This window comes from Gekko japonicus, unplaced genomic scaffold, assembly GCF_001447785.1.
Source record: "Gekko japonicus isolate JY-2015 unplaced genomic scaffold, Gekko_japonicus_V1.1 scaffold853, whole genome shotgun sequence".
Taxonomy (NCBI): Eukaryota; Metazoa; Chordata; class Lepidosauria; order Squamata; family Gekkonidae; genus Gekko; species Gekko japonicus.
Window position 1 is genome coordinate 580,828 of NW_015164210.1, and position 11,046 is coordinate 591,873.

At 48.3% G+C, this 11,046-nt stretch overlaps 1 protein-coding gene across 1 annotated transcript in view; it reads right to left on the reverse strand.

Annotated features, from left to right (window-relative positions):
• Positions 1 to 6,044: 6,044 nt before the first annotated feature.
• GTF2E2 (general transcription factor IIE subunit 2) overlaps positions 6,045 to 11,046 on the reverse strand; it is a 34,292-nt gene continuing 29,290 nt past the window's right edge. Inside the window, exons 7-8 of the mRNA XM_015408440.1 lie at positions 9,361 to 9,476; positions 6,045 to 6,577 (exon numbers count right to left, since the gene is read on the reverse strand). Coding sequence (XP_015263926.1) covers positions 6,461 to 6,577; positions 9,361 to 9,476 — 233 coding nt within the window. The 3' untranslated portion in view covers positions 6,045 to 6,460. The remainder of the gene's footprint in view (positions 6,578 to 9,360; positions 9,477 to 11,046) is intronic.

Consider the following 11,046-nt stretch of genomic DNA (forward strand, 5'->3'; position numbering starts at 1 on the left):
GGGAAAGGGTTCACCTCCAAGATCTCCTGCCAGGGGCTCTCATTCCAAGTTGGCACAACTGTGCTTTTTCTGTCCCAGCCTTTGACACCTTTCCTCAGTCTCCTCAGCGACAGTGTTGTTTATCTGGTACGCACAATGGGTAAGCATTCCACAGGGAGACAATTTTTTCCAATTTTGCAGCAAAAGCCCCACCTGGCCCCACCAACTTCCTAAAAACACTTGCGTGCACCAGAAAAGGTGTAAGTGGGTGCCATGGCCAGTTTGATGTGAAGAGCGTGGACTCTAATCCGGGAGAACCAGGTTTGATTCCCCACTCCTCCACATGCAGCTGCTGGTGTGACCTTGGGCAGGCCACAGTTCTCTCAGAGCTGTTCTCTCAAGAGCAGTCCTCGAAAGAGCTCGCTCAGCCCCGCCTACCTCACAGGCAGTGTTCCCTCTAAGCTGAGTTAATGTGAGCTATTTCACAGTTCACACAACCTCCTCCAGCTCACACATTTTGCTCAGGAAGGATGGCTCCGGAGCAAACTAATCCATGCAGTAGACAAATTGCTCGCTCACAACTTTGATTCCAGTAGCTCACAAAGTAGAATTTTTGCTCACAAGACTCCACAGCTTAGAGGGAACATTGCTCACAGGGCGTCTGTTGTGGGGAGGGGGAGGGAAAGGAGATTGTATGCCGCTCTGAGACTCCAAGTGAAGGGCAGGGTATAAATCCAATCTCTTCTCCTCCTCCTCCTCCACCACCACCATCACACTGTGGACCACTGCACTACGCCATCCTCTGAGGGACGGATTCTCCTCTCCCTTCAGAGAAACCTTTACACCAATTTTAACCCTGTGAACCAGAATCATCCTCTCGGAACCTAACAGGTCAATTGGTGCTTGCTAGCACTGCCAGTAGCAAGAAGAGGAATCGTTCCAACTTGCTCAGCTGAAAAGATGAACAACTATTTTTTAACTGTGCCGAGGATAGGTCCACTGCCAGTGGTCTCTAGGCAACAGCACGTGGGGGTGGGGGTGGGGGGAATCCAAGCCACCACCCTAGCAGCTACCTGCATGTGAGCTAGCAACCTGGAAGTAATTGGCTGTCGCTGCCGTCGCTTGCTCTACAGTCGTCGGCTGCCTCCGAATCCCTTTCCATCAGCAGGTATCAAAAGAGCCCGGCCTTCCCCTGTGTGCTCCCACCATCTGCCTGCACTTATAAGAAGTGACAGGGGAAGCCAAATGGGCATTCTTTACACAATTTGCTGAAGCTCAGTCGCCTTTCTTCCCCCGTGCTCTGAAAAAGCCTAGAAGGCGTGTGATGAATTATAGATCAAATGCACTACAAACTGCTTCAGGTCAGTTCTCTCAGGCAACCACGCAAACTCCTGCTGGTTCTTCCTTTTCAGCCCCCCCCCCCCGGTCCCCCTAGTTATAAATACCAGGAGAGGAAATTAAAAATTACCCTTCTGTTAACACCAATTTGTAGAGCTGCAGTCCAGAGGATCTATATTCTTAGTGCCAGGCGGGGAGAGAGGTGGAATTTCAATCTGCTCTGAAGTGGTGCCAAAGCAAGCAATGGTTTTGCATTTGCGGGAATACCTGCAGAGGGGTGGCTTTTTGGAGTAGTAGCCAGTTTGGTGTAGTGGTTAAGAGCACAGACTCTAATCCTGGAGAACCGCGTTTGATTCCCCACCCCTCCACATGCAGCTGCTGGTGTGATGTTGGGTCAGTTACAAGTTCTTTCAGAGCTGTTCTCTCAAGGGCAGTTCTCTCAGAGCTCTCTCAGCCCCACCTACCTCACAGGGCGTCTGTTGTGGGGAGGGGAAGGGAAAGACGACTGCAAGCCGCTCTGAGACTTTAAGTGAACGGCGGGGTATAAATCCAATCTCCTCCTCCTCCATCTCCTCTTCTTCTTCGCTTGGGTCCTACGAGCCTGAGAGAGCGCGTACTTAGTACAAAATCATCAGAAGAGGAGTTGCTAATTCTTATTCCCTTCTTTATCTATTTCCAGAACAGCAACAAGCCATCTAAGCCCAGGGGTCCCTGCAATTTTTGAGCTTGCGTGAATCTGTGGAATTCTGACACGGCATGGGGGAGGGGGGTGCAGCCTCAAAATGGCTGCCGCGGGAGGCGGAGCCAGCCACAAAAGGATGGCCACAGCTTAACCTCAGTAACACAGTGCAGATCTTTGTGCTGTGGAGACAGCTGCTGCCAAAGCAACATTTTTAAAAAATCTACACAGCCAATCAAATCTCTGATAGGCAGTCGGAAGCTTTGCTGGGCAAAAGTCCTGCCTGGTCCCGCCACCTCCTAAAAACATTCGGCAGGCACCAGGAAAGGTGTCAGCATGCACTACGGCACCCACGGGCACCACATTGGAGACTTCTGATCTATCTGTTCTCACTTTTCCGGGCTGGTGCCGAGCAATGCTCCCTCTAAGCTGTGGAGTCTTGTGAGCAAAGAGTCTACTTTGTGAGCAACTGGCATTAAAGTTGTGGGCGAGCGATTTGGCTACCGCATGAATTAGTTTGCTCTGGAGCCATCCTCCCTGAGCTGAGACAAAAATCTGTGAACCGGAGGCTAAAAAACTGTGAGCCAGCTCACACTAACTCAGCTTAGAGGGAACACTGGTGCCGAGTTTGTTTCTCTCCCAGTCATCCTTCCAAAGCTCAGTCCTTATAGACTTCCCAGGGCGGGTTGTGAAAACTGTTTGGCTGTGCCAGGCATTTGGGCCCAACTGATTTCCATTTCAATGGCCGACTGGATCTGTTGCTGTTTGCCTGATTTGATGGTCTGTTCCTAACCGTGACAGTCGTCATTCTATTGAGGGCTCTGTTGAGCCATGTAGGGGGGGGAGGAATATTTGGAAGTGGATGTTTCTGTCACGACCTGCCCTTGAGTTCGAAAGCTGAGACACCACACTGCTAAAGTAAATCATAAACCATTTATTTTGAACTGCAGAGGTCAGTTGCCTTGAAGCACACGCACACGCAACCCTGACAATTTGAGCCGCCTCACCAAAACTTAACACATGGCCATCCTTACACGTACTCGATCCGGAAGTAAGTCCCCATTGGGTTTAGCCCTGACCTGGATGGCGCAGGCTAGCTCAATCTTATCAGATCACAGAAGCTAAGGAGGCTCAGCCCCGGTTAGTACATGGATGGGAGGAACCCCCCCCCCCAAGGACGTTCAGGGCTGCTACGCAGCAGATAACAGCAAGCCACCTCTGTTAGTCTCTTGCCTTGAAAACCCTACAGGGTTGCTGTTTAAGTCAGCTGAAACAGGATAACGCTTCCCACCACCGTTCTCAAATTAATTCTCTTAGGGCCCATACAACGTATCAAAGCAGTAAACTTTTTGCTTTTAAGTTTGGTATACAGTCTTCCTAGAGGACCCAACTTTTTAAAATTAATGCCGTAACCAGCATTCTCCTTTGACTGCCTTCAAGTCGTGACAATGACATTACTCGCGGCCCATTTTCTTAAGAACCTAAAGTGAGCATTGGCGTATCACACCAGTGATCCATCTTATCCAGCTTCATGGATGACCAACAAAAATGAGGTGGTCTCCAGTTGAGCTGTACTCATCCCATACCCAGAGAGCCTCACCAGCATCATCAGCCGCAAACACCATTTTTACCCATCGAGAAGTCTTAGTTTACTGTCGTTCTCTCGCTCTCTTTTTTTTAGTAAGGGCCACGCTTAGGGATGCCAGCCTCCAGGTGGGGCCTGGGGACCCCCCAGAATTATAGCTCATCCCCAGACCACAGAGATCAGTTCCCCTGGAGAAACTGGATGCTTTGGACCGTGGACTCTGTGGCATTGTACCTCACTGAGGTCCCTGTCCTTCCCAGGTAAAGGTAAAGGTTCCCTTGCTCGAAAGCCAGTCGAATCCGACTCTAGGGTTGTGGTGCTCATCTCCGTTTCAAAGCCAAAGAGCCAGCACTGTCCGAAGACGTTTCCGTGGTCATGTGGCCGGCATGACTAAACACCAAGGCACACGGAACGCTGTTCCCTTCCCACCGAAGTGGTACCTATTTATCTACTTGCAATTTCTTGCTTTCGAACTGCTAGGTTGGCAGGAGCTGGAACGAGAGACGGGAGCTCACTCCGTCATGCGGCACCCGGGTCTCGAACTGCTGAACTACCGACCCTCCACAGCCTGCAGTTCAGCGTCTTAACCACTTGAGCCACCGCAGCTCCCAGGATCCATCCTCAAATCTCCAGGAATTTCCCAATGTGGCTCTGGCAGCCCTATGCCCTCATCCCCTGCCGGTGGCCAGAGGGACCTGGTGACCCTAGCCATGTTGTAACTATTTACATAACCATATCCCTTACCACAGGGAAAAATCTCCCCCCCCCCCAATTTCTTACATAGCCCAGAGTTATATCAGGGGACTGCTTACTCTCCTTTCTGCCTGTTTGATGTTTGGCCTTCCTCCAATCCAGAGCAAGCGAAGGTCCTTTGCATTACATTCTGAGCTGTAAAATGTTAACTGAAATGAGACATACAGAACCTCAAACCAATGTTCAGTACTACAGAACATTTTGGTTCTTAAGATGGATGCCTGTTCTCCAAAGGGAGGTGCCGACGGTTGCTAGGGCAGGCCAGATCGCCATCCTGATTTCCCCATTCACACAAAACACCAACTTTGTCCGGACCTTTGGCGGGTATATAGAAAAAGGATGCTAACTTGTCTCGCGTTTTCTTCGGTTCATTTAAGGTTAGAAAGGAGACGACCTTTTCGCCAAGACCCGGAGGAAGGTTTGCGTCCCCGGGAGGGCTTCTAGGAATTGTGCATGGAATCTACACTGCGGATTCTCACCAAAGGTTGAGTTTTCTATTAACAGCAAAGGATACAGTTGGGCAAACAAACCCACTAGGCAATGGCAGTGCCTGCACACGAGACCAACTGAAGCTCCACTGACATTGCTTAAAATCTTTAGGCCACAGTCGAAGAAGCAAAGCCCAAAATGAATCGAGAGAGGTGTTGCCCCAGCATAGGGCTCTGTGGAGAAATGCCAGGCACTCTAGAATTCACCCCAATAATCTGATGACTGGGTTTACACCGTATCCATGGTTTTGGAGCCCCTCTGCATATCTCTCAGGGAAAAGACTAAATTCTCAGGACGAGGGGGAGAAAGGTCCCATCTTGTGCTGCTGTTCGGAAGGGCACCAGCCACGAATGACTAGACCTTCATCCAGGGACTCCGTCTTGCCCACGTGGCCAGAGACAACAGGAGAAATCCCAACACCGGCAGCAAAGGTAATGCTCGACTTCGAAACGCTGCAACATCATGAATTACTAACCTTTCCTAATTAAGTACTGAGCACAGGGTCAGAGGATGGCCCATTTTCACCATTTCCTTGCTCACTGCTGCTTAGACAGACAATGGTGGGTAGCCGTTGTTAGTCTGTCTGTGGCAGGAGAAAAGAGCAAGAGTCCAGGAGCCCCTTAAAGACCAGCGAAATATGTGGCAGGGGATGAGCTTTTGAGAGTCACTGGTATCTGAAGAAGTGAGCAGTGACTCAGGAAAGCTCCTAACCTGCCACACATTCCGTTAGTCTTTACGGTGCTACTGCTGGACTCTTGCTCTTTTCTACTAAACAGACCACGTCTCCTCTTTTTTATTTTTATTAAACGTATTTTGAATGTTCAAAGCCTGATTTCTTGCTGTCTAAAGAGCAGGAAAGGGGAGGGGGCAGCCGGTTAGCCTGCTGTCCCTTGATAGCTTGAAAATCCTGAAGGCGCGATTTATCACACACCCCCACACACTAGCTTTTACTGACAAAGATGGAGAAGCGGCAACTAGGCGGGGCCTTTAAATGGCAATGCAAACACAAAAGTGCTAGAGGTGCATCTAGTAGGAGATACTCTCAGATTTGCTGGCGGCAGCAGTTGCTGCCCAGAGAGGTCCGATATGCCCCCCGGGGGGTAAAGGAAAAGGGTGCAGCAGCGAGCAGGCAGAGACTTGGGAAGGCCCTGGGGTTTTTCCAACCTCCCAGGAAGCTGAGGGGCTTGTAAATCCGTTCCTTCAAGAAGCTTTCTTAGCAGCAATACACTCATGAGGAGAGAATGCTTTCCAATATGATTTTATTATAAACATGTCGTCTTGACGCAGATAAAACAAGAGTTAAGTTTTATCTTCAAGCCGACTCCGGAAAAAAATAGGAGGAGATACCCACGGAAATGCCCCAGTTCAAAGAATACTTAAATGCTGAAGAAGAATCCTGGCATTACATACGAATTATATTTTACCTCAGAAACCAAAAGTCTACCGACAGCAGACGTTAGCCAATAAAATAAGCACAGAGGTGAGCGGTTGATCCTGGCTTTTCAAGAGCTGCTTCTTCATGGCTGGAGGACCTGGAGCAGGGAGAGCCACACCGCGGTATACACAGGAGGACACGCTTCCACCCAGAGCTGCCGAGCATCTGCATCAAAGCCCACAGTTCATTCCACGGGGCCCCCTTACTTGGTAGGAACCACGTCGGAGTAATCCTTCAGTACTCCAGCCAAATGGTCGTTGTGAGTCTTGAACCGCCGTTTCTTCTGAGAAGCGGGCTTCTTTCTCCTCTGAATAGGAGCCTGCAAGAGGAATGTAAGGTACGGTCATACGATTCCAGGCTTTTAGAAATCAGAAACCCAGGTTTGCCTTGCAGGGTCAGGCCAAAGGCAAGAGGCGCTAGCGAGATGCCTCTGAAAGGTCACAAGCAGGGCACGATGGGGAATGGATCATTGGGCCTGTTCAGGCAGCCAGGTACTCCCGTTCGACAGCAAAAGCACCACTCAAATGTAGAAAAAAAAATCCTGCAGGCTCACACTTACACCAGAAGTCCAGTTCACATTACTGAAGTTCATCGATCGCGGATATGAAATGGAGACCGCAAGCAATTTTATCGCCTGAACCCATCAACGGCTTGGATCCAACCAGCTTTTCGGTTGGTGTAAAGGTAAAGAGCCCTACCCACCCACCCACCTTTGGCCACTCAAAATGGCTATGTTGGGGCATCGTGGAGCCTACAGGACCAAAGCCATGTGGGACAGAGGTTGTAGGTAAGGAGACTAGAATGAAATTGAGTGACAAAGATGACTGATCTAAGCCAAAGGGCGGCAAGCTTTTAAAGCAAGAATGTGCTACTTCAGAAAGGCTTTTTCAGCTGCTGATGCAAACTCGCCTCTCTCTCTCTTTTGGGAGGGGGTATTTTTGCAGTGTGTGCCGAGAAGTCGTGGCGGCCTCTGGCGACTCCTACTGGAGCACGGAGGGTATTCAAAGAAGTGGCTTCATAGCCTGCCTCTGCCACCAGACCCTGGTATTATTTGGAGGTCTCCTATCTAAATACTTGCCGGGGTCAATCCTGCTTAGCTTCCAGGGCTATCCAAGTCAGGGCATCTCTCTCTCTCTCTCGTTTAAATGAAAATGCAAGTAGTTCTGGGTATATGGAAGAATTAAATGCCCAAGTTCAAGTTTGCTTCCGTGAGTTTCCAGAATTACCCTTTCCGAAGCACGGCTTTTCCAGAGTCAACCCTAACTGTAACCCTCGAGCTACCCAATGTCAACCTCTTGTACAAAGTGAAAGGAGTTGATTTTAAGTAGATGGCAGACCTATGTGCAGCTATGAGGGGGCTGTACACCAGTATGGAGAAGGGGAAGAGCCCAATAGCCTATGGGTGTGAAGGAAGAGGTGTGGAGTATTCCTAAGCCTTGTGCATATTCAGTGCAGGCCTGTAGTAAATACCGCAGTGGTTTTTCCCAGCTCATGTTGAAAAATGACTCGTAGGTATTCCAACGGCCATATTTTAAAGAAGAGGTTCCCACCCGGGACTGTGTAGCTACCTCGCTGCCCTGGACTACTATATAAATGCAACTAAACATCTTGCTTAAAACAAGCATTCTCCTCTCAGTTTTCATTTTAAAATCAGTAGTCTTCTGGCTTTTGTGGCTGGACAGGGAAGTCTGTAAGCATCTCAGTAGCATCTGCAGAGGGTTTAGAAGCAGAGGGAGGGTGGAGCAGAGAACATCCTCATGCCCCTAACAGCTACGCTAGCTTTATATCTGATTGCCAACAAGCTGCTAATTATGCACTGCTGTGGTGGCTTCATGTGCAGGAGGCTCTCGGTGAGAGAGGAGGCAAAGCCACAATGGTGTCGACTCAGGAAGTGGCTTCTGTTGAGTACCACAGCAGGCGAAACTGGATGTATCCACAGCGGACAACTGCTCTCTTTTTGAAGCCTCAAAAAGCGACTAGCCCTTCAATGCCAGAAGGCTGGGAGCCAAACTGGACATCAGCTTGCCAGACTCAAAAGTCCCAGGCAGGCTGAGACGTCTGGTTCTGGAGCCGAACCGGTGGTAAGGAAAGAACCCTCTAAAACGGTGTGCAGAGAAGAATCCATGGACAGGGGCAGGGATGAGCACCCATGCACTTAGCGTGCGCCCAGAAAAGCCTAGGTAGCTCCCTGAAGGCCAGGTCTGCCCGCTTCCTGCATCAGAAACCATACAGGCAGTTAACGTCTCTCACAGGAAGGCAACTCCCTCTGGGATGCAGGCAATTTGCATTATGATGCAACAGCCCTAATTTGTTTTAAAGGCCGGACTGGGGAAGAATGAAACATGATGCTGTCCTTTGGTGTGGGAGGTGCACACCGGACTATTCTTCCCCCTCAGACTTTGAACCCTCCCATGGGGTCGCGAAGAGTCGGACTCGACTGTGCCGACTGAACAACAACAACAACAAAAGGGTCAAGGCAGACAACCTCAGCAAGAGGGAAACCCACACTTATGCTGGGCCCATTTCAGAAGTCACCATGGAGGATTCCAACGGCTACACATGTTCCTAGAGGTTCCCAGGCCCCAAACAAGCCAGAAATATAGTAGAAGCCAAAAATGAGAGACCACGGGAGGAAGTGGAAATCCAAACACAACATCCGTGACAAAAATAACGAAGAGTCAATAAAGATATGTTGCACAATCATTTGCTGTAGTGATTCTGTAGAAAATTCTCTTCTATTATCGTGTGAGCGTTATTTTTTGTCACGGATGTTGTGTCTGGATTCCCAGACAAGCCAAAGCAGGGGGAAGGGGGCCCGAGGAGGGCCTGGGGAGGTTGGCCACTGACTGCCTCGCCCGCCCGCTATTTTGCAAGAGTGAAACTAAGCAGCACTCCAACCCTGGGCTACAGGCACACTCTTTGGTTATAAACCTGTCACTGATATTTTCCTCAGTGTGGTTAACATCCACATGTGCCTCCACATAATACAGATGGCACGCATTCAGTCAGCACTCAGTTCCTTTTAACCGACTCTTCACAAAACATGGCAAGTGGAAGAGGGGAGGGGAAAGACTTGCAGGAAAGCGAGCCCATTTCTCTTACTAATTTCTTTGGTCCCGCCTCTTGCATGGAAGAAATGCCCTGGCGCTTCAGGTATTCTTCTATTTTCTCTTCGTCCATGGAATCCACAGGAACACTCCTCCAAAGTTTCTGGAACTCTAGAAGGGCCGAATGAGAGCAATGGATTAGACTGTGCGCTCTGCAAACAATTACAAAAAGACCTTCATGACATTCACTTCTAAAGACAAGGACCTATACAGTTTTAAGGCAAGGGGGGGGGGGAACGGGACTGATAGGCCAGATTGCCAGGGATATGATGAAAAGCAAGCAGTGACACTGATTTCAAAACCCAGTGACTGAGGGGGAAGGTTTTGCGTTGTAGAACTGAGCTGAAACATCTGTGTGGAACAACTCTGGAGTCTGAGTAGGGGCTTCTGCAGCGCACCCCACTTCCAGAGGGGAGCTGTACAGGTCCGCAGTGGAACGGCTAGAGGAGCGCCTTAGAGCCTGACAAGATTTTTGGGAAATCAGCTTTCGAGAGCCTGTTCCCTTTTCCCCTCCAGGCTGTAGTTAAATTTTATTTCTATTTCTATTTACATTTACACACGTACAGTCATGGAATATAATCTATCATCATTTGTATTCAAAACCACACATTTATATAGGACTTACTGAGATTAACTTTTTAATAACGCCCTTCTATTTAAACAAAAAACTTTATTCTATCATCAATCTATCTTCGTATCTGGTAGCATTTTTATTATAAGACATATATTACCTAACTCTTTCTATCATCCTCGATATAATTTGATTTTATTCTTTATTTTCAGCTATATAATTTAAAAAAAAACTTTCCATTTTTCTTGAAATTCTGAAGTTGGTCTGTTATGTATGAGAGACATTAGTTTGGCCATTGACGCATATTCATTTAGTTTATTTCTCCATTCCTTCAAGTCTGGACGTTTCGCTGCCTTCCATTTTGCTGCAAGTATCACTCTTGCTGCTGTCAACCTATACTTGAATAATTCACTGTATATTTTTATAATATTGCTCGGTGACAGATTTAATATCATATTTTTCGGATCCATCGCAAACTTGAGTTTCCGGCTTTTGCATTTGTTCATGTATCTCTATCCAATATTTTCTTGAATCTTCCCTTGTCAGATACCGGATATCTCACAAAGGGAGTTCTGAGTCTTGGAGCCCATCCCCTGAAAATCTGGTTGGTCTTTAATGTGCTACTGGACTTGCATCTTAGTTACCCTTTTGGAAGGGACTCAGATGCTTTGGGGCTTCCATTTTCCATCGTCAGCACAACTATTCACAAGGACAAGGAGTCAAGGCAGGGAACCAGAAAGCATGATGACCTTCTGTATCCTCTTTCATTAGATGTTACTGGAACTACCTGAGTTAACAGTACACACACACACACACACACACACATCTAGTCTGGAGCTAAGATACTTCATGCACAATCATAAAATCTGCACTCTTATAGGCTTAGGCATCGTTCAATGAAAAATCTGAAGAAGCAAGCTCTGATTCATGAAATCTCATGTAGGAATAAGATGCTTTAAGTCATTAAAGTGCCACAGGACTTGTTTTATTTTGCTGCGAGACTAACATGGCTACCCCACTGGAGTTAAATGAGCCTGGTGGATTCTTGGTTTGGATGTTCCCTCCATGCACTATGTAGTCAAAAAAATTTTCACTTGCAAATCTCAGTGT